The sequence below is a fragment of the Lontra canadensis genome, unplaced genomic scaffold, assembly GCF_010015895.1.
Source record: "Lontra canadensis isolate GAN:19392208 unplaced genomic scaffold, GSC_riverotter_1.0 scaffold38, whole genome shotgun sequence".
In the NCBI taxonomy this organism is placed as follows: Eukaryota; Metazoa; Chordata; class Mammalia; order Carnivora; family Mustelidae; genus Lontra; species Lontra canadensis.
In genome coordinates, this window is record NW_022631032.1 from 6,172,151 (window position 1) to 6,198,407 (window position 26,257).

General features: G+C 36.8%; 1 protein-coding gene across 6 annotated transcripts in view; it reads right to left on the bottom strand.

The window, feature by feature from the left end:
* SEC22A (SEC22 homolog A, vesicle trafficking protein) overlaps window positions 1-23,446 on the bottom strand; it is a 71,676-nt gene extending 48,230 nt beyond the window's left edge. For 2 of the 6 annotated variants that reach the window (XM_032869503.1, XM_032869510.1), the window contains exons 1-4: window positions 23,332-23,446; window positions 15,931-16,131; window positions 5,605-5,768; window positions 4,063-4,257 (exon numbers count right to left, since the gene is read on the bottom strand). In XM_032869503.1, the coding sequence (XP_032725394.1) occupies window positions 4,063-4,257; window positions 5,605-5,768; window positions 15,931-16,112 (541 nt within the window). In that variant the 5' untranslated portion in view covers window positions 16,113-16,131; window positions 23,332-23,446. The other 4 variants (XM_032869505.1, XM_032869509.1, XM_032869504.1 and 1 more) reach the window with 4 other exon arrangements.
* Between the last annotated feature and the right edge of the window lie 2,811 nt (window positions 23,447-26,257).

Genomic DNA, 26,257 nt, shown 5'->3' on the forward strand with positions numbered 1-26,257 from the left:
CACACAAGCAAGGGAAAAAGCAGAGGGAGAGGGAGAAGCAGGCTCTTGTCTGAGCATGGAGCCCAATGCAGGGCTTGATCCCAAGACCCCAGATATTGACCTGAGCCGAAAGCAGATTTTTAACTGACTGAACCACCCAAGCAACCCGGTAGTTTCTTATTAGTAATTTAATCCCTATTTTGGATACAGTTTATTTATTTCTTCTTGAGTCCGTTTTAGTAATTTGTGTATCTCTAAGAATATGACCATTTCATCAAAGTTGTCTAATTCATCAGCACACAACTGTTCAGTGTTCCTTTAAAATCCTTTATTTTGTATTGTAAGATCAGTAGAAATGTCCTTTCATTTCTGATTCTAGTAATTTCTTTTTTCTCGGTCAATCTAGCTAAAGGATTGTTAATTTTATCTTTTCAAAGAACCAGTTTTTTGTTTTATTGATTTTTCTCTATTCTTCTATTTTCTATTTAATTTTCATTTCATAATCTTGATTATTTCCTTCCTCCTCTTTATTTTAGGTTTAATTTGGTTTTTTTTCTATTATCTTTAGGCAGATCATTATTCATTTGAGATCTTCTTTAAAAAAATAAAGGTATTCATAGCAATAAAATTTCCTCTAAGTACAACTTTAGCTGCATCTCAGATTTTGTTATATTGTGTCTTCATCTTCATTCATCTCCCAGTATAAATTCCCCTTTTGATTTCTTCTTTGACCCATTTATTATTTAGGAGTGTATTGTTTAATTTCCACATATTTGAGTTTTGCAAATTCTTTTGTTATTAACATCTAATTTCATTTCACTGCAGTTACAGAATATACTTTGTATTATTGTTAGCCTATTAAATTTATGAAGGTTTTGTATTTTAATGGCTTAGCATAAAGTCTACCCTACAGGAGAATGTTCCACATATGCTTAAGAATATATTTTCTAATGTTAACTGGAGTGTTCCATAGCTATTAGATTTAGTTGGTTTATGGCATTGTTCAAATCTTCTGTTCCCTTGTTTATCTTCTGCCTATTCTATCCATTATTGAAAGTTGGGTATTAAGTCTTCAACCATTACTGTTTAAGTGTCTATGTCTCCCTTCATTTCTGGCAGATTTTGTTTCACGTATTTGAGAGTTTTGTTGTTAAATGCACCTATATTTTTATAATTGTTACATGTTAATCAATTAACTTTTTATCATTATCATTATAAAATGTCCTTCTTTGTCTCTAGTAGCAAATTTTGTCCTAAAACTCGTTTTGTCTAGTATCAAAAAGCCGCTCCACCTCTCTTTCAGTTACTATTTGCATTATATGTTTTTTTTCCTTTAACTTTCAATTTATTTCTACCTTTTGATTTTTTTAATCCACTCTTATAATTTTCAACTTTTGACTGGAATGTTTCATCCACTCACATTTTTAAATCCAATCTCATTAATTATTGACAGTGATTTACATATGCCATTTTACTTATTTCTTTATGTGTTATGCCCTTTTTTGCTCTATTTCTCCTTTAGTCTATCATTACATTAAATGAATGTTTTATACTGTAGCACTTTAATTTCTTTAATGATTTTCACTATTTTTTAAGTGATTTACTTAGTGGCTACTCTAGGACTTCCCATATACGTCTTACCAGAAATAGCTTCATATTTATACTAACTTAATTCCAAAGAGCTATAGGAACATTACTCCTATAGAGCGTTATTCCTTTTCTTCCCTTTTTGTGGTATTGTTGTATACAAATTACATTTATAAACATTACAAACCCCAAAATACATTGTTAACAATTATTACTTTACATAATTTTATGTCTTTTAGAGCAACTAAGAGGACAGCAATTTTTGTAAGTTTTATTAATATAAATTCTTATCACTTCTGGCTTTCTTCATTTGTTCCTGTGGATTCAAATTATCATCTGGAATCATTTCTTTAGCCCAGTGAAGTTCTGCTCCCATCCACCTCCCGTGCGCTATTATGAAAAATATATATTACATTTCTATACATTATAGGCCAACAATACATTAGTTTTATACACTTACTTTTTATATCAGTCAACAAAACAAAGAAGAAAAAAATGACTGTCTTATAATTACCTTTACTGTTGTTCTTTGATTTTGTTGGTGTGGATTCAAATTACTGTCTAGATCACTTGTCAGCCTAAAGAATTTCCTTTAGTAATTCTTGTAATATGAGTCTGCCAGCAACAATTCTCTCAGCTTCTGCTATCTGCAAATGTCTTTATTTCACCTTATTTTTGAACGATAGCTGTGCTGGATATAGGATTCTTGACTAATACTTTTTTCTTTCTTTGAGCATTTTGAACATGTTGTCCCACTGCCTCCTGATTGCCACTGTTTCCGTTGAGAAGTCAGCTGTTAATCTTACTGGGGCTCCCTTATAAGTGACAAGTTGTTTTTTTCTCTCACTGGTTTCAACATTTTCTCATTGTCTTGATCTTCCACATTTTTAATATGATTCATCTATTTGTGGACCTCTTGCATGGTTATTTGGAACTCAATGAGCTTCCTGGAGGAGTAATGTTGTTGAGTAAATCCGGAAACTTTTCACCCATTATTGCTTCAAATACTTTTTCTGCTCCTTTCCTTTTCTCCTCTCCTTCTGGTTCTCCCATCATGCATATACTGGTGTGCTTAAGTGCCCCACATTTTTGTGAGGTTCTGTTCTTTCTTCTTCCGTCTTTTTCCTCTGTTCTTTGGATTGAAAAATCTCTACTGATTTATCTTCAAATCTGCTAACTTTTGCTACTGTCAGTTCAATTCTACTGCTGAGCCTACTAGTAAATTTTTTTATTTCAAGTATATTGGTTTAATTCCAGAAGTTCCAGCTGGCTCTTTTTCTTTATAATTTCTATTTCTTTATTGATATTGTCTATTTGATACAACATCATTGTCATACCTTCCTTACTTCTTTAATCATGGTTTCCTTTAGTTGTCTGAACATAGTTACAATGGCTACTTCAAAGTCTTTGTTAAATCTGACATCTGATCACTCTTAAAGGCAGTTTCTATTACCTGCTTCCCCCCCCCCATATATGGATTATACTCTCCTCTTCCTCCACACGTCTTATATTTTTTGTTGGAAACTGGACATTTTAGAAAACATATTGTAACAACTATGAGTACTGATCCACTTCCTCTCTCCTGGGGCTTGTTACTGGTATTTGCCTGTTTTTGTGTTTGTTTCCTGAATGACTGGATTATTTTACTAAAATTTGCATCCCCCTTTCTCCCATAATTTGAATTAATCAACTAAAGAAATGTGTTTGGTCCTGAATGCCACATTTGAAGAATACTAACAAACTAAAGCACACACAGAAGCAGCTTCCAGGATGGGGAGGGTTTCAAAATGTCACAGAACAAAAGGCTAAGGAAACTGATTATATCTGCAATTGATCAGAGTAATAAGATAGAAAGAACACAGAACTGCTGATTTCAAAATTCTTAAGTGCTATTCTGGCATAGCTGACAAGCGGAGAAAAAGTCAGAGAACTTAGACAAACAAGTTGGAATTACATGGAATTTTTTAAACAAGCAATTCAACAATGACATATGCTACCTTATACAATAATGAGGTTTCCATTTTTAAATAGAAGTTCTCTATTGTCACAACTGTTGAATATGGTATTTCTTGTTTGGGAGGGTAGGTTTGGGTAGATAATCCCATTTTCTGTGATAATCAAGAAACCTGGCCTTGAATGAAGCCATTCTGATATAATGCAAAACACTTACATGTACATAAATATATATTACAAATTAACAATTATTCACTTCTTGAAAACAAATTATAAAGAAATATTTAAGAAACAATTAAGAAAAATTCTTAAACATGTCCCTAGCAGAGTTCCTCTGAGATTGCTATTTAAAGTATTCTCCTGATTAGTCACATATCTGGTAGATTACCGTGTAAATTACTGGGAGAATTACTTTAAATTTCTACATTCTCTCATGTACTTGCTTTAAAATATTAGAATAATGTAATTAATTTATAAGAGTTACTCAGTTCTTACAAAAGTTTTTTTTAATGAAATAGTTTGTAACTGAGATCTATAACTCACCAGAAGAAATCTTACCAGCACCTTTATAGTCAATAGAAAATGCAGATGTGACTCCATTGGCCGACCCCAGTTCACACATGGAAATTTGATAAGGGGGCCTCAACTTGATTTCCATCTGCATGTCAGACAGATTTATCTTTGTTGAAAGAGACCTGGGATTATTATATCGCTGCTTGGTCCTCTGAATGAAGTTATCTATGCAAAATAAAAATAAATTTCCTTGCAGTCACTTGTTAATTAATTTAAGAGTGTGATGTTTATAGAATAAACTCTGCAGATCAACAGTTTAATTTTTTGTCCAAAAAATACTAAATCTGGGGTGCCTGGGTGGCTCAGTTGGTTAAGCAACTGCCTTCAGCTCAGGTCACGATCCCGGAGTCCCAGGATCGAGTCCCATATGGGGCTCCCATCTCCAAGGGCAGTCTGCTTCTCCCTCTGACCTTCTCGCCTCTCATGTTCTCTCTCACTGTCTCTCTCTCTCAAATAAATAAATAAAATCTTAAAAAAAAAAAAAAAACTACTCAATTTGTCATGGAATATTCAAATACTATTTGTGTTTAATAGTTTATATATCATGGAGTCATCAGTGTTTCACTCCAGAAATTATATTCTAGAAATAATTATAAATAAAATAAGGATTTAACACATCATGACTGTGAGACTTTCTACTATAATATTCCCTTCAAGGAATTACTTTAAATTAAAAAACAAGCCAAAAAAAACAGCTTTAATTTTAAACCAAAGTCTTAATTTTTATATGGTTTCATCTCTCATAAAATATTAAGTCTGTCAGTGTTTACCAATTGTAATTACATAAGAACATATGCCGTAAGTTGCATATTCTTAAAAACCTGTTATATTTATTGCTTTCACCATTAGAATGTATATTTTAAACAATGTATTTAGTGAAATCAATAAAATACACTTTCTAAATATCTTCTGATTTTACTTTCATTATTTACAACTTGGTTTTACTTTTTTCTCCTCATACACCAGGAGTCAAGCAAACTAATGCCCAGAGGCCAAAGTGAGCCTGCTGACTGCTTATGTAAATAAAGTTTTATTGGAATATAACTATACTCATTCATTTATGTATTGCCTATGGCTGCTTTCAAGCCACAGTGGCAGGGCTGAGTAGTTGTGACAGAGACCATATGGTCCTTAAAGCTTAAAATATGTACTATCTGGTACTTTCCAGCAAATGTTTGCCAACCTCCATTCTACATTAAGCAGACTATAAAAGATTATCACATAAACACAGAACTATGAATCTCTGGCTTATAAATTTCGCATTGAGAGATTGTCCTCTCGGATTAATTCTTTGTGCCAATAATCACAATCCCCTCCAAAGCCCAAACACAATTTTTTTCAAATGGGCCAAAAGAAATTGCCATAATTTATTGACCATTTATCAAGTTATTCGATCAAAAGCAAGGTAGCAGAATTTTCTGAGTTTTTCCCCTGGCGCCCAGTATTATATGAAAAATCATTTATGATTCGATAGAGACAGGATAATGAAAAGGAAAAAAATCAGGCCCTTACCAAATTCAATGAAACAGTATGGTCTGACAGCAGTATTTGTCTTCATCATGTTATAAGTAGTAATGAACTCCTTCTGAAGCTCATCCAGGAAAGAGAAGGCCAGAACATTTGGGTAATTTTCAGTGCACAACATCATGTAGCTCACTCCCAAAGAGCTGATAAAACTATAGTGTAAAAAACATTCGTGTTAAGATTTCAAATTAAATCAAGGTAATTTGTTGCTTCAAAAGACTGGTTCTATACACCATAAATTGCTGCTACAGTGGCAATGAAGATATTAACATTTATTATATATTCCAGCAAAAAAAAAAAAAAGAAACCAAAATATAATACTACTTTCAGTTGCAGTTAAAAACAGCAGATGAAAAATTGGAATGTACCTACAGAAGGACACACACTGCCATTCTAACACTTCAGTTATTTATCACTTGGGGTAGAAAACTGGCAAAGAATATACAAACATACCCCTGGGGCAAATAATATATGTTAATAAAAATAATAAATTTTTAAAAAGGAATACACAAATATATAAGGATTACAGAGAGCTTAACATTTAACTATTCAACCTAGTGGGACTAAATCCTGGATTTATGGGATTAATCCAGGACTTAATCCTGTTTGAATCAAGAACTCTTGGGGCGCCTGGGTGGCTCAGTGGGTTAAAGTCTCTGCCTTCGGCTCAGGTCATGATCCCAGGGTCCTAGGATTGAGTCCCGTATCAGGATCTCTGCTCGCGGGGAGCCTGCTTCCTCCTCTCTCTGCCTGCCTCTCTGCCTACTTGTGATCTCTGTCAAATAAGTAAATAAACTCTTAAAAAAAAAAAACAAAAACCTCTTTAGAGATTCTGGTTAAAGTTATGGACATCCTCCTCAGAAAACTGTCCACACACACAACCTGCCACACAATTTCAGGTTGGTCACTGACCTCCTGATGTCATCCACTAACTCCAGAAATAAATCCTCTACTTCACAGAATAATGAAGTATGAACCACTGGTTAAATACGAGTATTTAGTATTTATGAACCACTGGTTAAATACGAGTATTGAGGAGTTTATAAGAACAAGTAAGTGGAGTAGAAAGGAGAACTCTTGCTTACAACAGAATGCTGAGTTCCAACTGGTAAATGTGTAGGTAGTGCTTAACTGGAAAAATCAGCATCTTTGCAACCAATACAGTAAAGACTGGATCAAGCAAGGACAATCAATGAATGGTAAATCCAGGTGGAAATTTTGGTGAGGAGCAGGAAATTTTGCATGATTTTAAAAATGTCTTCCCGTGGATTACTTATTTGTGGCAAAGGGAAAATATTTATTATACAGCAGAAACTAGATAACATCTTGACTACTGAGTACTCTAACATTACTAATGAGGGGTAGATGGAATTCCTGTGCCTTCAGTTGTGATGTCCTCAGAAAGACATATCAGCTATATAGTATTCTAGCCAAGAATGCATAATCTGATTCTAATCCTGAAAGAATATCAAAATGATCAACATTCTATTTTTTAAAGGGGGGGCTATATTAAAAAATCTCAATGTTGTAAAGAAGAAATAAAGGTTGTAAAATGTTTCTGATCAAAGGAAGCTAAAGAGACAATACAAAATGCAATACCTATACCTGATCTGGATCCTGAGCCAGAGAAGGGGAAAATGCTATTAAAGGACATCTCTGGGTCAACTGACAAAAATGGAAAACACGCAGTAGATTCAAGTAGGATATCAATATTACTAGGGCTGGTATCTGTTCCATTATTAAGAGAATACCCTTAATCTTAGAAAATACACCTCAAAGTAGTAAGGAATAAAGGGGTATGGTATTTTAAGCTTCTCTCAAATGATTCAGACAAAAATAAATCAGATAGGAAGATAAAAACAATAAACTAAATGGGGTAAAATGTTAACAAAAGGTGACTCTGGAAATAGGTATTATGTATATTATCATTCTTATTTATATAATTTTTCTCTAAGTTTGAAATTATTTCTAAATAACAAGTTAAAAAAATTTTTAAAACTTCTAATTAAGCACTGAACTGTTCAAATTAGCCATGTTCTCTTGAAAAAAAAATTCTAAACTGTATAACCCCTTAAAATAATCAGGGAATGGGACACAGATTAACCCTTCTTAGTGAATCCTCTAAACATTCTTTTATAGAACTGTCGATGTAGATCATCTAGATCAGGGGCAGCAAACACAGCACAAAAGTTATTATCTCTCACTCCTGTGAAAGACACTGCTAATCTAGCACAGCAATCTTTATTGAACAAACCCAGATCCAAAACGGATTCCCCTCCTTTCTTTTTTCTCTAATAATGTAGAAGTAGAATTTATTATTTTAAATTTAATATGTAGAATATATTCACATGGTTCAAATTTTAAAAACAACAAAAAAATCACTACCTCCACCCAAAGATACTCAATTCTCTGTCCCTCAAGCAACTCATGTTGTTATTTTTTTTTTAAATGATCTCCACATCCAACATGACAACCCTAAGATTAAGAGCCATATACTCCACTGACCAAGCCAGCCAGGCACCCCAACTCATGTTATTATTAAATTCTTATGTATCCTTCAGTGAGAGTTCATGGATGCCTTCCTTCCTCCTTTCTTTTTTCTCTCTTTCTTTCTTAAAAGACCATCCAATGCAGCCAAATGATATGGGGTTGGTACCTATTGATCACTTATTATTAATGGTGTGAAATATACTACCGGAAAAATTGTGCTGGTTTTACAGCTTCTGGAATAACCTGGAATTCTTTTTGAAGTTCACTTAATACAGTCATTTGATGCAATGTTTTTCAAACTGCAACTTGTGACCTATTAGGTCATAAAATTAGTATAAACTACATAAAGCATTTTCTTAAAAATTGAAATAGAACATAAAATATTGGAATGTATATTGTTTCATAAAACTTTTTAGTTTCCTAGTTGTATATAATGTTTACAAACTAAAATGTATCTCTTAGGAAGCCTCGGTGGCTCAGTCGGGGTCCTGGGATTGAGTCCCATGTCAGGCTCCTTGCTTAGCGGGGAGCCTGCTTCTCCCTCTGCCTGCAGCTGCCCCTGCTTGTTCTCTCTCTCTGACAAATAAATAAAATCTTTAAAAAAATTTTTTAAAAATAAAATATATCTCTTCTTATGAATCACAGTCAAAAAAGTTTAGCCATACATATTGCATTTTTCTATGAAATTAGTAACTAAATCAAAGGGCAAAGTATGTTTTTCCCAAGCAATTTTCTCTTTCCAAAAAATCTTCACTATCATTACAAAAATTCTTTGACATGTCTTTAGCATTCAAACATACCCCCTAGTAACCTGGGAGATAAAACACAATTGGTGACTGCTTACCTCACACTCAAACACCCAAGTAGCTACTTAGGAATTGTTTTATTATCCTCCAAAAATATGACTGAAGCTTTTGAACTCGGACAAGTTTTTGTTTTATATTTCCATATTAATATAAAGTGAACCACAGACACATACGTGACAGTTTATCCCAGTTTCTCTTGCTTGCACTTAGTTAACTAGAGAATTATTTGGGAAATAAAGGGAAGCCTGTGTTTTTAAGATTACATGTCAGCATTTTCAGAGAGTCTTTCTTTCAAAGACTTTAGTTTACTGTAATTATGTGATATTCTCTGAAAAGGCCATAAAGTACTCTATAGTATTATGGCTTTTCATAGTGAATTTAGTCTTATGCTATTATCTTTCTTTGAAATGCAAAGCCAGTTTTCAACAGTACATACAAGCCTTCTGTTATCAAAAAACTTCCAGCTTTCAACTATCACAAAGACAAACTCAAAGACTCCCATCCTTTCACAGAGAATTCGTCATATGAAATAGTCTAAAGTCACTACAGGCATGCTGGTTTGTGCATGCGTTAGCCTGTCCGTTAGATTCATTTAGCACACCTTTCACAGACAATCTGGCTGTTGTCCTTCTGCCTTGAGGAGGAGGAGGAGTAACAGCAGCAGGTACAGTTTACTGACCATTTAGTTTGAATGAAACCCTCTGCTAAGTGCTTTGTGTATGTATTTTATTTAATTTCATTCTCACAATAAAGGGGCACTACTATCTCCATTTTACAGATGACAGAAGAGAGGCTCAGGGATGTTTAGTAGCTTACCAGGGCCACAAACACCATTAAGAAGCAGAGCAGGGTCAAACTTAGTTCTAACTTCAAAGCCCACATTCTTTCCCAACATAACACTCAACTTCCCCATGTTCTAGATAAACCAATTATGTGCTAATTCATCAACAGTTCCCCCCCACTTTTTCAAGCCACAAATCAGTCTCTATATTTTCCCTCTAATTAAGAGTAATGAAACCTCAGGATTTGGGACCTTGTATCAGGATATTCAAGAAGCTCTGGCAACTCCTCTACTTCTTATGCAACTCTACTCCTCCTTCTCTACATTCTAGCCACACTAGTGTTATTTCAGATCCGAAGGATACCAATGTACTCCCAGTCCTCCAACTTCCAATCTGAGAAACTTCACGAATTCAATCTTCCTCACTTGCAATGCTCCAACCCAAACCCATCTCTACCATGCTCTAATTCTGATCTGGCTAATCCTATTCATCCTTCTGGGAGTTAAAGTTCCTCCCAGAGCACACAATCTAAATCAATCCCACTCCGGGGCACCTGGGTGGCTCAGTCCACTGAGCATCAGACTCATGACTTTGGCTCAGGTTATAATCTCAAGGGTTGCAGAATTGAGTCCTGCGTCAGGCTCCATGACCAGTGGGGAGTCTGCTTGAGATTCAATCCTTCTCCCTTTGCCCCACCCCCTACTTGCTCATACTCTCTCTAAAATAAATAAATAAATCGTAAAAGAAATAAAATAAAAATTGATCTCACCCTTATGGTTGTTATATCATAGTGGTTGCTATTTTTCTTCATGTAATTAAGCCAATTTGTAATTATATATTTATGTTTATTTGTTCTAATGCCTTTCACTAATATCTATGCTCCATTGGAGCAGAGATAATTTCTATACAGCTCACCACTGTATTCTTAGCAACTAGAATAGTTGGTGTCTAGTATATAATAAATGCTCAATAAATTAGTGAATAAATGAGTACAAAGATTACACCATTCATTCACCTATTTATATACTAATTTGTTGAGTATATTGTGTACATATAATTATACAGCCCACCAGTATCTACACAAAAGTACCTACATAAAGCAGAAGCTCAATAAATACTTGACTAAATTTTACAGAACAGAATACAACCTTATCTCCTCTTCCAGAAGGCTTTAGGGTTGAAGTCAGTGAGTTTTCAACATTCCCCTACCTTAAAGACAGAGATGATCTCAGATGCCATGCAGAATTACTCAGCTACAGATGCCTATATATATATGTTAGATATGTCTATTGTCCTTTTATCACGGGCAACAGTAATCCTCACACATCTTTTCTCATAGGACACAACTTAATTTCATATGGTTCATAATTATTGCTTTAGTCATCATTGTTTCCTAAGCTCTGACATGTTTATATATTAAACATTTATGACAATTTAAGGAGAGTATCCTTCAACTTATGAAACAGATAAATTCCTTAAAGTTTTACCTAGAGAGAACTGTACCATCACTATGACAGTTGACCCTTGAACAAAGCTGTGGTTAGGGATGTGAGTATCCTGCACAGTCAAAAATTAGCATAACTTTTGACTTCCCAAAAACTTGACTAATAGCCTACTGTTGATGGAAAGCCTTACCAATAACACAATCAACAATTATTTTGTATATTATATACTGTATTCATACAACTAAGTAAGCTAGGGAAAAGAAAATGTTATTTAAAAAACCATAAGAAGAAAATACATTTATAGTACTATACTGTATTTACTGAAAAGAATTATCTTATAAATGGACCCATGTGGCTCAAATCCATGTTGTTCAAGGATTCAACTGTAAGATGAGAAGAAATCACAAAACTAGATTATGCACCCCCAAACACCCACTAATCAACAAGCCAAACTGAAAATGAAGACGTAACTCCATGCTACTCTGAACACTGCCATACTCCCAAAACAACCATCCCTCATTTAGCAGTTAGTATCTTCTGTGCAAGGCATTGTGCCAGCCTAAGCTCCACAGAATGGGCTCCATTAGCCAAATTCAAGTATTCAGCCACTACAATCTGATGAAGTTCATCATTTTCCCAACACATGTGGGGGGTGCGGGGATTAAACGAATTTTCTCAATTTTATTTTCGACTTTTCTAAAAATATTTTTTTCAAGATTTATTTATTTGAGAGAGAGAGTAAGAGTGTGCATGCAGGAGCAGGGGGAAGGGCAGAGGAAGAGAATCTCAAGCAGACTCCCTGCTGACCACAGAGCCTGATGTGGGGCTCAATTCCACAACCTACGAGATCATGACCTGAGCCGAAACCAAGAGCTAGACACTTTAACCAACTGAGCCACCCAGGCACCCCAGAGTTTTCTTAATTTTAAAACATTATTCTAATTTTTTTTTTCAAACTCTACAGTATTCCTCTACCTATTCAACTAGAATCCACTGTGAGGTACATCTGATTTAGCATATAACTACACACCTAGCTACTCTGTTTTGGTTCTCAGTGGTATTCTGCAAAGAACACCTGAATTTTTACAGAAATTTGAAATCCACAAGTTAAGAGATGAGGAGTCACTTATAAGCCAAAACAGATCAAGTATCTCAGTGACTTAACTATTGAGAAAGGATACAAACATTTAAAAATAAATGTAAAATAAGAAAAATATAAATGATAAAACAAAAAACAAGTTCTATAGGCAATCTGTGTAAGGAGTGTGATCATGAGAGAAATGAAACAGTAGTAGCAAGGAAGAAGGTGACTCAAAAGAAGGAGGCTCTAAGCCAGGCTTCAACAAGGCAGACAGGCAGCCTGGAGCCAGTTCCAAACGGTGCTATGATGCTACGCCTGCAAATCTGTGAGTTTTATCTGGCAAGCATAAGGGTAGCTAGAAAAACAGGTGTCACAAGAGAACTTTAAAGAACTCAGGTAACATATAAACTCCCAATTTTATGGTGACTTTGTAATTCAGTCTAAATGTATTGTCAAACAACATGAAAATCTCAATAAAATAGGAAACAATCAACAAGTTCTCTAATCAATGATAGTAAACAAATAAAGTCCAGGTTCTTGTCAGGAACTAGAAATGAAACTTCTCTTGTTCAAACCTTTTTAAAAACTTCGTTACAAAAATAACATGCATAGAGGCTTTTCTATGTGTGGTTCCAAAGGCCATGTAATGTATTTATTCCTTTAGACATTTCTAAATTATATTCTTAGATCAGGCTAGATCAAACCACTGCTGATTCATCGCACTCCTAAACTTGTCTCATAAAATTGCTTTTTTGTATCATATCATTTGCTTACGCTAGGGAATATAATAAGAAAAATCATAAAAAGCTCATTGTTATGGCTGCTGGAAGAATGCTACCCAAACGCTATCCCTCTTTAAGTATATCAGGTCTCAAGAACATGAAGAGCAAAGTTTGTATCCAATGGACACTGAATCCTGTAAATGATTCATTATCTTCCTTTGTTTTGGCCATGAAGATGCTCAGAGCAATATTTCCAAGTCCTTTTCCAACAAATGAATGTGGACTGTGTAGTCTCAATCTCCAGAAGGAAATGTTACTTCAGTTTATTATTCTCCTATCTCTATCTCTACTTTCATTTGATTCTCTTTCCTGTGCTCTTTTTTTTTTTTTTTTTAAATTGCCTTACATCCTTTGTGGAATAAGACGGGGTATAAAGAAATAATACATAATCTAGAATTAAAACCAATTAAACAGAATTGGAAGGGTGTTAAAATCTTACATGATACTCTTAAGAAAATAAGAGAGAGGAAGAAAAATATTTGCAAAAAAATTTGTTCTTTCAAGTCCAGAATATCTGTCAGAATTAATATATGTTTAAACAATCTTCTGTAATGTTGACATAAAGGTCTACAGTACCATACAATAGCAACTGATACTCAGAATAATGACCAAGGGTTCTAAAAGCACCTATTAAATGGAATCTTAAAATTTACAAGTTTTTCTCCATAAAACAGAAGTAGGTTAGACATTATTTTAGATATATTTTAACCATCATCACCCCTACATTGCCCAGTTAAACCCTTTAAAAGCCCAGTTTAAGATAAAAGCTCATTATCTTACCATTACCTAGCTGATCTAAGTAATTATGGACATTTCTCTAAGGTTCTATTTGGGCCTCTCAGAAACTCAGTGGGCATTTCTACTCTCACAGTTTCAACTTCTATGTGAATGATTCCAAAATCTCTAACCCAGCTCAACTGGGCTGCCTAGTCACAAGCTCAAGTAAAACACTCAAAATAGTGCTTAGTTATCTATCTCTTCTTCCTCACTCCCATAAGCAACCCTTCCCAAAAAGCTCATTCTGTCCAATTCCAAGGCTTCAGTCATCTTTGGTATTCCATCTCTTCATCTCTGGCATTCCATCTTACCAGGCTTACCCACTCCTTCTTTTCAAGTGTCTTTGTGACCGGCATTTTCTTTTGCATCTTATTAGGTCAGGCCCTAATTATAAGTTAATCTCTCTCAGACTTTCCATTTCATCTTACATTTCACTGCCTCACCATTGTTTTTTAGCAAGTCACTTCTCTCAAACCTGCAGTAACAGCTTCTTATAACCTATTACATCATAGTGACATGCCTAAGTCTGAACTTGCAGAGAAACCCAGGATCAGGCCCCACATTATTTATCTCACATTTCCATAACTATCCCTAAATCACCATTCACTATGCCAGGCCAAACAAGTGAATACACCCCCAAGGCCAAGTCATCTTAAATAATTCTGCCTCTCCTCTCTACAATTGGAATGCTCTCTTCTCTGTCTTAGCCAAATCTTACGAATTCTTCAGGACATGGCTCATGTGTCATCCCAATAACGAAGCCCTTCTCCTAATTATATCCCTTCTGAATCTTGTCCTCATCTGATATCCTTCTATATGCAAAATCTATGTCAAACTGCTCAAAAGTTAATTGTCTTCTTTTATGCATATGCTCTCCGGGGGCGGGGGGGGTGTCTTATCTTTTCCCATAGTTTTAATTATAAACTACAAAGCTGACCCCCAAATCTATATCTCAGTATTGGTCCTTTTCCACTAGGCTCCAGACTTACACATCCAGCTGCCCACCTGACAGTGCCTCCTAAATGTCTAATGGGCATCTCAGACTTAACATGTTCAAACAGAACTCTTCATTTTTATCAATGAAACACACATCTCCAACCTTACTCATTTCAACCCCATTAGCCAAGTAATTATGGACATTCTCTAGGCCAAAAATCTAGAGGTAACTCGATTATTCTCTTTCCCTCACATGCCACTACTATCCATTAAGAAGAGTTGTTGGTGTTATTCCCCAAATCCAAACACCCCTCATCATTCTCACTTTCATTCAAGTTCTAAGCATCACCTCTACCTGAACTTCTTTAAGAGTCTACTAAATGATCTCTCTGCTTTTACTCTTTCCCATTGGGCCCATTCTCCACACAGCAGCCAGGATGATCTGCTCAAAGCCAAAATCACACTACATAACTCTCCAGCTTAAAACTCTCCAATGGTTTCCTATACATTAGACTCAATCCAAACTCTGTATCACAGCCTAGAAAGCTCTACATAACCTGTCCCATTCTTAGCTTTCTGACCTCACCTTCTGCCACTCTATTAATCATCCAAAATGCTCCAGCATCTCTGGTTTTCTTTCCATCCCTTAATCAGTGTCAAAGGTCTTCTGCACTGGCTGTTACTCTGCCTTGCTCTTCATCCACAGCATCCTTCATCTGACTATCTTTCCCCCCATCTTTTAGGGTCTCTGCTCAAATATCACCCTTGCAGAGAGTCCCTGAACTATGATAAAGTCACTCTATCCCATCACCCAGTGTTACTTTATATACAATAAATAGAGATGTGCTAGCCTCTCTCACTATATGTAAACTTAAATTCTTTGAGGGCAGGTATCATGTACAATTTTTATATTTCCCAAGACAGTTTGCCTGGGTATGTAAGAACACCAATAACTACCTAGTGACCAACTTAAAAGATAAAATACCTGTGATCTCCAAAACTATAAAAATTTCTAAAGCAGATATAGACACAGAGAAACTGCAAAAAGGGTAATGACAGGATGACTACTGTTTAGTTTAAGTTCAGAACCACATGAGTCTTGACTTGAACACTTTTCTAAACTAAGCAATCACTACGTTTTACAGCAACCACTTAAATTCATGCAACTGGCAACCACTACGCAAATGATTCTAATGGAGCAAAACGAAGTCTTACTTAATGTTATAATGTCCAGTTTTCAGTGTACATCTATCAGGAAGCTGAGCAAGTTTCTTCGAGAGCATTTTAAAATACTTTCTGCACTCCTGCACGCCTGTGCCTTGTTCATAGTCAGTAGAAGCAGAAAGTGGCAGCCCATCTCTGACACGAATGACTGATGCAGATAAAATCATGGACATTTCAACCAGAAGAGGAGACCTAAAACAAAACAAATAATTGGGTTAGATAAAAAAAATGAAAGCCCAACCTGATAAATGGTGCAAAAATGTTCAACTCACTAATAATCAAAGATTCACTAATTAAAACAATGACATACTACACTTTGCTTAACAAATTGGCCTTTAAAAAATAATAACTGTTGGGGCACCTGGGTGGCTCAGTCGGTTGAGTTACCTGCTCTTGATTTCAACTTAGGTCATGATCTTAGGGTCCTGATATCCAGCCCCACGTCAGCCTCTGCATTCAGGGTGGGGTCTGCTTGTCCCTTTCCTTCCCCCTCTGCCTCTCTTCCAGTATGCCCACACCTCTCTCCCTCTAAAGTAAATAAATATTTTTTAAAAAACTTTTAAAAATAATACTTGCTTTTTTCTGGCATTTTTGTAAGTATTTGCAGAAGTAAATATTATAATAAACACCATTCTCAAAATAATTTGGCAATATTCAACAGAGTTTAAAAATATTGATGCCCTTCAACCACAATAGCAATATAAATATATAACCCTACCCTAAGGGAAGTAATCAGATTCAGACAAAATGTTAAACAGAAAGGCATTCTTTCACAGAAATATCCAAAAATGATCTAGACATCCAACAACAGGAGAATGGTTAAATAAATTATAGTACACTATGATAGAATATAATGAAGAACAGTTATGTTTATGAAAAAGAGTTCAATAATGTAGTAAAATGCTTACAAATAAATCAGAAAAAAAAGCAGGATAAAAACTGCAAATGCTTACTATAAAGCCAAAGAGAAGAAGGGGGAGATAAATGGAGAAATAGATATCAGAAGGAAATATGCCAAAATTATAATAATGCTTATCTCCAGAAAATAGTATTGGGGTGATTATTATTTTTTAATTTCCTATTTTCATAATATTCTACAGTGGGCATATATTACTTTTGTAAACAGAAAAAAAATTTTATTGGGGTGCCCATGCCGCTCAGTTAGTTGGGGCTCCAACTCTTGATTTTCACTCAGGTCATGATCTCAGGGTTTTGAAATTGAGCCCTGTGTCAGGCTCCCCACCGAGCAGGGAGGAGGCTGCTTGGGATTCTCTCTCTACCCCTCTCCCCACTGATGCACCCTCTCTAAAATAAATAAATACATCTTCAAAAAAACAAAAAAATTTACTTTTAGTAAGTCTTTATTTATTTGACAGAGATCACAAGTAGGCAGAGAAGCAGGCAGAGAGAGAGGAGGAAGCAGGCTCCCCGCTGAGCAGAGAGCCCGATGCGGGGCTCGATCCCAGGACCCTGAGATCATGACCTGAGCTGAAGGCAGAGGCTTTAACCCACTGAGCCACCCAGGCGCCCCTACTTTTAATAAGTCTTAAAGCTAAAGGAATACTGGTTTTAGTACTGTTCCCAATTTCTTTACCAGAAAATAAACCATAATGCTTCTTTTATTATATTCTGATCAAGCTTCACAAAAATAGATAAAAGGACTTCATAGGCTGGGTCTGAAAGAAATCAGGTAATCAGAAACTTTGCTAAAAACTATACAATGTTGCTCAAATTTTAGCTTGTATAAAAACCATTGGAAGTTTGGTTAGAAATGCAGATTTCTGAACCTCCCCCTCCCCCAAATTCTGATCCACTGACTAGGAGGTAGAGCTTGAGATGCTTCCATTTTTAACAAATTCCCAGTAATTACTATGCATAGTGTCTACAGACACTTTGAAAAACACTAACTTAAAACATGTTCATAGTCTGAAATTAAGTGAGAACTCTTTCTTGGCCAGGTCTTAGAGAAGAATGTCACTAAATACTGCCTCACTAGCAGTAGGGAAAATGGTGAAAATTGAAAATTTTGAAAACAATTTCATAGGCTTTTTTCAAGATATTGTATCTCAAAGACTAAATCTTCACCTTTCCTGTTCAGATAGCTCAATAGTATCACATTCCAAATGTGAAAAACTGAGTTTATTATATATCAAAAAATGCCAAAGAAAACCAACTGGGTACCAACTTTGGAAATTAGTACTATAGTTTGTTGTTTTCATTGCCGTGTAAAGTTGCAATCTGACTGTCTACTCATGATGGTAACTGACATGAAAAATTAACCCAAACAACAAAGTTAATGCATTAAATATACTCTCCCTTTTCCTTTTTTCATGAGGAAATTAAAGGAATAGTTAGGTATTAACAGGTCAATACTATTTTTCTCCTCTGTTCATTTAAAAAAGGAAAAAAAACAACAGGAATTAAATTATTCTTTACCATAATGGGATCTTCTAAAGAAAACCAACATGACATATTCAAATCACTTTTTTTTTCTATTCAATCAGTTTCTTTTCTCTTCCAAAAGCAATAGCAAGAGAAAGCCGGGAATCTTCAAGGGACAATATCCAAACAACAAACCCCTTTTAAAAACTATTACTATGTTTTATTTAATTATTAAACCATAATTATGAGATTTAGCTGAAGTATAAGAAAGTAGGAAGATGTCTTTGAACCCTTAGGCATTCATTATTTAAATATAAAATTTTTTCTTCCTCAAGTTTACTGCAACACAATGAGTACTTTGGGAATTACCATGAGGGCAGAGTTGTGACTTACAGTTTCCAAGCACCCACATTCTTAGTATTTAGAAGTAGGCTGCATTCTTTCATGCCTGATCTTTCTAGGGTAGCAACAGAAATATTAGGAATAATCTTTATTACAGAGTGCCAATTTTCATGTAATCTTTAGTTACTCTTTTTTTATGAATTAAAAACTGAAAAATATGATTCATATTTCCTATAACATATACGGAGAAACAAATCCCAAACTGTAAATTCCATTCATTTAACAAACATTTACTGAGTAGGTACTATATGCCAGGGACTATGGGAGACATCAGGATTACACAGTTCCTACCCTCCAGAACCATCAATCCAGAATTAAAGAAATTCAGATGAAAAGAGCAAACACAAGTTGTGTCACCCACCACTTAACTGGAAAACTATAGTTAGACAAACTCGCACTTCAGATATTCCTAATACATTTAGGCTTGTAACCAAAAGCACAACAAAGCACTGACAGTCCCTGTCAAGATTCTTAAAAAGTTGTCAGAAAATCGCCTCTGTCAGTAGATAAAACTCCTCTGAGAAAAAGTTAAATTTCCTCCTCCCAGAGTCATTGGACCTAATATCCAAACCAGTGAGCTAGCAAACAAAACTGTCATGACTGCCCAGTGAACACTGCCAGGCTTGACTAAGTTGTAGATGGACTTGAGTCACTTTAGGACAAGCAATCTCTCCTCTGCCAACTACTACCACCCCTCTTTTCTGTTTCTACCTTGGATTCTTAATGCAGTTTCTTAAACACACACACACACACACACACACACACACACTCTCTCTCTCTCTCTCTCACTCCAATATCATCTGAACTATGCCAGTAGAAAAAGGCATCTGTCCCCATAAAGGCCAAGCTAGGGTTAGAATACCCTTAGAGTCTAGGCACAGTGGTGGTTGGGAAAACCAAGAAAGACCCGATGGGAACTGAGGAAATCAAGAGGTTAACATTTGCATGGGAAGATTCAGGAGCAATAGTAGTTTTATCAGGGCCACAGATACATTTTTAGGCCATGATCCATTTTCCCTCACCTTTAACACTGGAAAAAAAAAAAAAATTATGTCCTTCAACAGCAGAAAACTCACAGGGAATCTGAGTACTGACCTGTATATCCTTTCCTCAATAGCAACTGCTAAAGGAAAAAGCCCAAATTAAAATCTGGGTAAGTCTGGGAAAACATTTATGTAGAGACTGAGGAAAATAAAATCCCACTATGCCAATGGTTTAGCAACTATTTAGTCCCAGGATAACGGGATGCTGACCTCTGCTTCATAACCTTTTGAGGTACTGATTGTGGGCCCCAGGAAGGCACTTTCTCAAAAAGTAATTAATAAAACCCAACACTTAAGTACACTTTATATCTACTTTCCAGCAAGATGTTTTCATAAAAGATAAAAACACTTCATATTGGGTTAACCACTCATATCTTATTTTAATTATTTCCCAAACTTAAATCATCCAAGTACCATTTTCAGAATTCTTTTTTTTTTTTAAATTTTATTTTAAACAAGCAAGGGGAGAGAGAGAGAGAATCTCAAGCAGACTCCATGCTGAGCTTAGAGACTGATGCAGGACTCAATCTCCTGACCCTGAGATCATAACCTGAGCCAAAATCAAGAGTCAGCTGATTAACCCAATTCAGCCACCCAGATGCCCCCATTTTCAGAAGTCTTACCATATCTACATCTCACCTGTACTATTATTTACCTAATATAGGTCTTTCAATTGACATTTTTTTTGCCCTATCCTTAGCAATAATATCTGTGAAATCAGTTTTTTTTTAAGATTTTTATTTATTTATTCATTTGAGAGAAAGCACATGAGCAAGAGAGAGAAGAAGCAGAGGGAGTGGCAGAGGGAGAGGGAGAAGGCGGTTCCCCCTGAGCAGGGAGCCTACACCGGGCTTAATCCCAGGACCCTGAGATCATGACCTGGGCAGAAGGCAGACGCTTAACTGACTGAGCCACCCAGGCGCCCCATGTGAAATCAGTTTTGATATGCTAGAAGTTTTTCTCCTAATTAGAGATTTTTTATGTTGTTGTTTCATCCAAATGTATGTGTGAAAATTATTTTTTAAAATGTTCACCTACATATCACTCAAATTATCTTGCATGGGAAACACTACAGTGGTGCACACTTGATTGAAAATGCTAGCTGAGATCTCTAGGAATTGGAAACGGAGGTTACGGGGGAGAAGGCTATATTAATTGTGATGTATAGGGTGGGAGCAAGGTTGAGAGAAAAAGGAAGGACTTTGCACAGCCATATGTTAACAGAAAGACACTTGAAAAACAGTTTAAGACACTTGAAAAACAGTTTGAAGAGGAAAAGGGGAAGGGTACCAAAGAAAATCAGAATTTATTTAGCAGCTTTGCCTATGCCCCCCACCTTACCAATAGCCTTCAATACTCCTATTACAAGTTGCTTGTACTACACAGTATGTGTAAGACCTCAGGCTCCGGAGTAATTATACACACAACTAGGAACAGGGCCCCCAACACATGCACAAATGTGTCAATCCCCAACGTTATGTAGCACCTCACAGTTTACAAACAGTGAGGTAGGTATTAACTCCATTTTAATGATGAGGAAATTGAAGGTCCTTTCCTCAATGTCATACTGCAAATACACAGCAGAACCAGTGCTTAAACCTAAGTTTCTTGTACCACATCACCGCTGTGCTAAAAGCAACAGTGAGTAAGAACCCAGTGATAGAGAAACTATCTATCTACTAATTTTGAAATAATAAAAGACCACCTTACATTTTAAGAGACAGTATAACAGTTAACAGGATGGACTCTGGAACAAATGCCTGTGTTCAAAAACTGGCTAACTGTAAACTTGAGCACCTGTAAATTGTGGTCACTAACAGTATGTATCTCATAGGATTGTTTTAACAATATTAATAGTGGGGCACCTGGGTGGCTCAGGGGGTTAAACCTCTGCCTTCAGCTCAGGTCATGATCTCAGGGTCCTGGGATGGAGTCCCACATCAGGCTCTCCGCTCAGCGGGGAGCCTGCTTCCACCTCTCTCTCTGCCTGCCTCTCTGCCTACTTGTGATCTCACTCTCTGGCAAATAAATAAGTAAAATCTTTAAAAATAAATAAGTAAATAAAAATACTGATAGTATCTACCTGATAGGGATACATAAAGAACCTGAAACATCACCTTGAAGACCAAAAATACAATATTGTTTATTATTATTATTATTATTATCATTAATTGGCTGCCTTCTATTTTCTAGGCACTTTATACATTACTTCATTTAAGCCTTCTGATAACCAGTGAGAGAGGTATTATCAGTTCTATTTTACCCTTGAGGACATTCAAGCTCAGAAAAGCAATTTATTCAATTTCTAAGTTCATAAGTGACAAGATTTAAATACAGGCCTAATTCTAACCACCCAATAAGACACTGCCTCACAACATTTCCAAGCCTCCTACTCAAGTATACAGAAAGTCACATGCACCCCTTTGATAAGACCTGTGCTTCTTTTAAACATAAGTATAAAATATAGATTTTTAAAAATCAGTTCATACACACACACAAAAAAAATCACTAAACTGATATCATGATTCTCAACATAGGAAATGCCCAGATGTCCCACTAATTTACCGCATGGTCACATGTAAAATTCAAATACTGAACTACCTTCAATAATGGAAAGTATAGGTACTATTTCAAGTACTGCCTAACTCCTTATAATGTCAACATGTGAGCAAGATCGGAGTTTAGAAAAATGACTGTTCCACCTGTTAGCTGGGATCACAACATCTCGCCTCTGGTGGCTGACACTCTAGCCCTGGACTTTGCCTTGGCTGTACACGCATCGGAGAGACTGGTTCTCAAGCTCTCCAACAGCCCCAGCGGACGATCCAGGAAACTAAGGTTGAGAAAAGTCCAAAGCTGCTTTCGCTGGCAGAGAGATTCAAGTCCGCTGGAGCTCGGCCTCCTATTCCGGAGCCCTCTTCCACCTGTCGAGCCAATTGCTCAGGTCTCCTTTAAGCCATATCGCTCTCAAAGTGTCATTAACAGGGCCTTAAAAGGTTTCTGATGGCGAACGCGGCCAAATCTCTGGGTTCAATGCCCATTAAATCCCCACAAAACGCAAAGTAAGCCACTAGTTCAAATCCCACCCTGCCTTTAAAAAAACAGTAGATGCCACGTCAAGCTCTCTGAATAGCCTAATACCTAATTCCTAATTCCACTTTAATAGCCTAGGTGGATTACCGTGTTTCTAACAACTGGGCTCCAGGGAATGCCCCCCGCTGCCGGCAGCCCACAGAGACTGCCCCTTCCCCGGACTCCTCTGCTTGGGCTGCCCCATACCCAAGACAGGTCAACCATGGAGCAACCGCCGCTCGCGCGCACTCACAGTACCCCTCCAGTCGAAGGGGACCAAACCCCGCAATCCCACCTCTCCAGAGCTCGGCGGCTCCAACCACCCGGCTCCCGCCCCCAGGGCACGCGCTGGGTTCCTCCTGCCCAGGGGGAGGTCTGCAGTCGCGAGGGCAAGGGCCGTGACGGCTGGTAGGGAGAGCGATGGGAACGCCTGCTAGGGGTCAGAACGACCCTAAGAAGGGAAGAATAAGAACTGCGAGACACCAGGTCGTACCTGTCGAGCCGGGACCCGCCGCTCCGAGTGACGCGACCCGCAGTGCATTGTGGGGCCAGGGAGTGGCCTTTCTGCGGGGCAGCCCCGCTTCCAACGTGGCTGGCGCCAGACAGGATCAAGCTCCGCCCCCGTCCCTCGGCTCTCCCGGACCAATCAAGTTCTGTGGGAAGGAAACGCTGACCCGCCCCCTCCTGGGGCCCGATGTAGTCCCGCCCCCATCCAAGAAAGATTGGCAGCTTTTCACGCACCTGCGCCGAGATGTTACCACGTCCTCTGGTGACAGTGACTGATAATGTTGTCTCTCACAAATAAAGCTAATCTCTCCTGCCTGTCGCCTCTCTCCAGAGGCACTTTGTCTCTCACGCGGCCCTACGGCAAACACTTATCCGACCGCAGGGGGAAAAGCCCCCTCTGAGTGAGCAAGAAAAGGACTTGCCCCAACTATCACCGCACAAAAGGAAGCACCTAACCTTGGCAGAGAAATGCCAGATGCAGACCCTGCGGGGGCCCTTTCCAACCTTTGCAGGGGTCGTGCATTGTTAAATAAGCACTTAATGACTGTTTACCACCATGACTTAATGACTGTTTACCACAGTAAACAGTGCCTAACACGGTGTTAGGCATTGAGTTACAGGAACGAACTTAACACTGGATGAAATCTAAAGGGCAATAAAAGCAAGAGACGGTAAAGCATAAATCATTACATAATTATCAATTGTCGTTAGTACTATGAAGGAAAATTAGTAGGTATGATGATGGATTAATTCTGGACTATCAGGGAAGATGTCTTTGAAGAAGTGCCTTTTAAATTCCAAGCATGTGAAAGAGCCTTAAAAAATGTTTCGAGCCAAGAGAACATTAAGTGTTGGATTGTTGGGGGCATGAAAGAACTTGGCGGGTTCTAGGAACTGAAAGGAAGTCAGTGTGGTTGAAATGTAGGGAGCAAGCCTGGGCAGAGATGACATAGAGGCCAGACCATGCAGGATCTTACTGGCCACATAATAGATTTCAGACTATATTTTGGAATGCATCCTAAGGTTAATGGGCAGCTAATAGAGAATGTTAAATAGAATCTGATTTACATATTTAAAAGCTCACTCGGGCTATTTGTGGGAAGTAGTTTGGAAGAGGGCAGGAAGGGTTGCTGAAAGGCCAGGCTGGAGGCAGTTACATTAGTCAAGGGCAGAGATGATGGTGGCTTGAACTGGGATAATGGTAGTAGAGATGGTGAGAGTTGGATAATTTCAGGACATGCATGAATGAGAGATGGAATCCAAGAGGCTTAATAATGTATTGGTTTTCTGGGAAGAGTTAAGAAAAGAGGAGCATTAAGAATGACTCCTTAAGTAACTAGATGGATTAAGAAGCCATTTACTGATTCAGGGAACATAAAAAGAGGAGCAAATGGTTTTGGATATGAGTTTGAGATGCTTACAAACAAAAGTGTCAAACAGTTTTGAACGTGTAAGTCTGAAGAGCAGAAGAAATGTCTGGACTAATTATATAAATTTGGTGGTAATTGAAGTGCGTTAACCCAGCAGTTCCATTCCTAGGCATATATGCAACAGAAATGTATTCATGTGTTCACCAAAAGACATATATAAGAATGTTAATAGGATGAATAAATTTTAGAATATTCACATAGTGGAATAGCATACAGGAAAGAGAATGAACAATTTACTGGTACACGCAAACACGGATGAATTTCACAGTTGTTAAACCGAGTGAACTAAGCCAGACACAAAAATTGTATATTGTATTATTTTGCTTTTATAATATTCAAAAATAGACAAAAATAATGCATGGTAATAGAAGTTGGGATATTGGCTATCCTTAAGCGGTAATAATGTTTAAAAAGGGCCACTAGGGGGCTCCTGGAGTTCTAATACTGTTGTTCGTGATCTGGGTGTTGATTACACCAATATATTCAATTAATGAAAATTCATAAAGCTGTACACTTAAGATTTATGCAATTTTCCAGTATGCATTTTATTGTTCAATAGAAAATTTAAATTTTTAAAATGTTATGCATGATCCAGCCATAAACAAGTTACTGGTACCAGACTAACCTTCCTATAACAAACAATAGAAAACTAGACCAAATCTATGAAAGAAGGGTTTTCAGACATTGGACAATAGGTACACTGGGAAAAAGGAAAACAAATAAGATGAACCCAAAGTTTCCCCATATTTCTTTCTAGATGTATTTACCTAAGCACAGGATAGGAAAAAACCAAACAGGTTATATTACTCTTGCTAAATGAGGAAAGAGAAATTGGAATTAGGAGACATTGAGACAAATGAAATTTGCAGGGCAGAATACCAGAGAAAGAGCTCCAGAAATATGCATAAGGGTCTCCATGAAACTTTGGTGTAAGTTTAAGGATAAACTTCTTAACCTAGTTAAATTACAGCTACTGGGGGAACTGTAAGCTGAACAACTACTAAAGCTTGAATAAAGTTCGGAAACATTCAAATCCTGACCAACTGGAATGAAGACACCTTATAAACACCTGGGGCGTTTGGTAGGGAGACCTCAAAAAGGCCACACTTTAAAAATAAGGCTAAACTAACCCAAGAGTAAAGCCTATTCTATCCACTGAGAAAAGCTTATTTGTAAGTAATTAATTGCTTGCTTGAATGAAACTTAACAATCTTTAAATAAAGATGATATCCAGGCACCAAACCAGGAATACCCACAATGTCCATTATCCAATTTAAAAAAAAAAAGTTACTGTATATGTGAAGAAGTAGGAAAATGTGAACCATGAACAGGAGAGAAATCAGTCAGTAGAAGCAGACCCAGAAATGGCAAAGATGATGAAATTAACAGATAGGAACTTTATTTTTTAAAATATTTATTTATTTTACCAAGAGAGAGACAGAGAACATGGCAGGGAGGAACAGAGAGAGAAAGAGAGAGAGA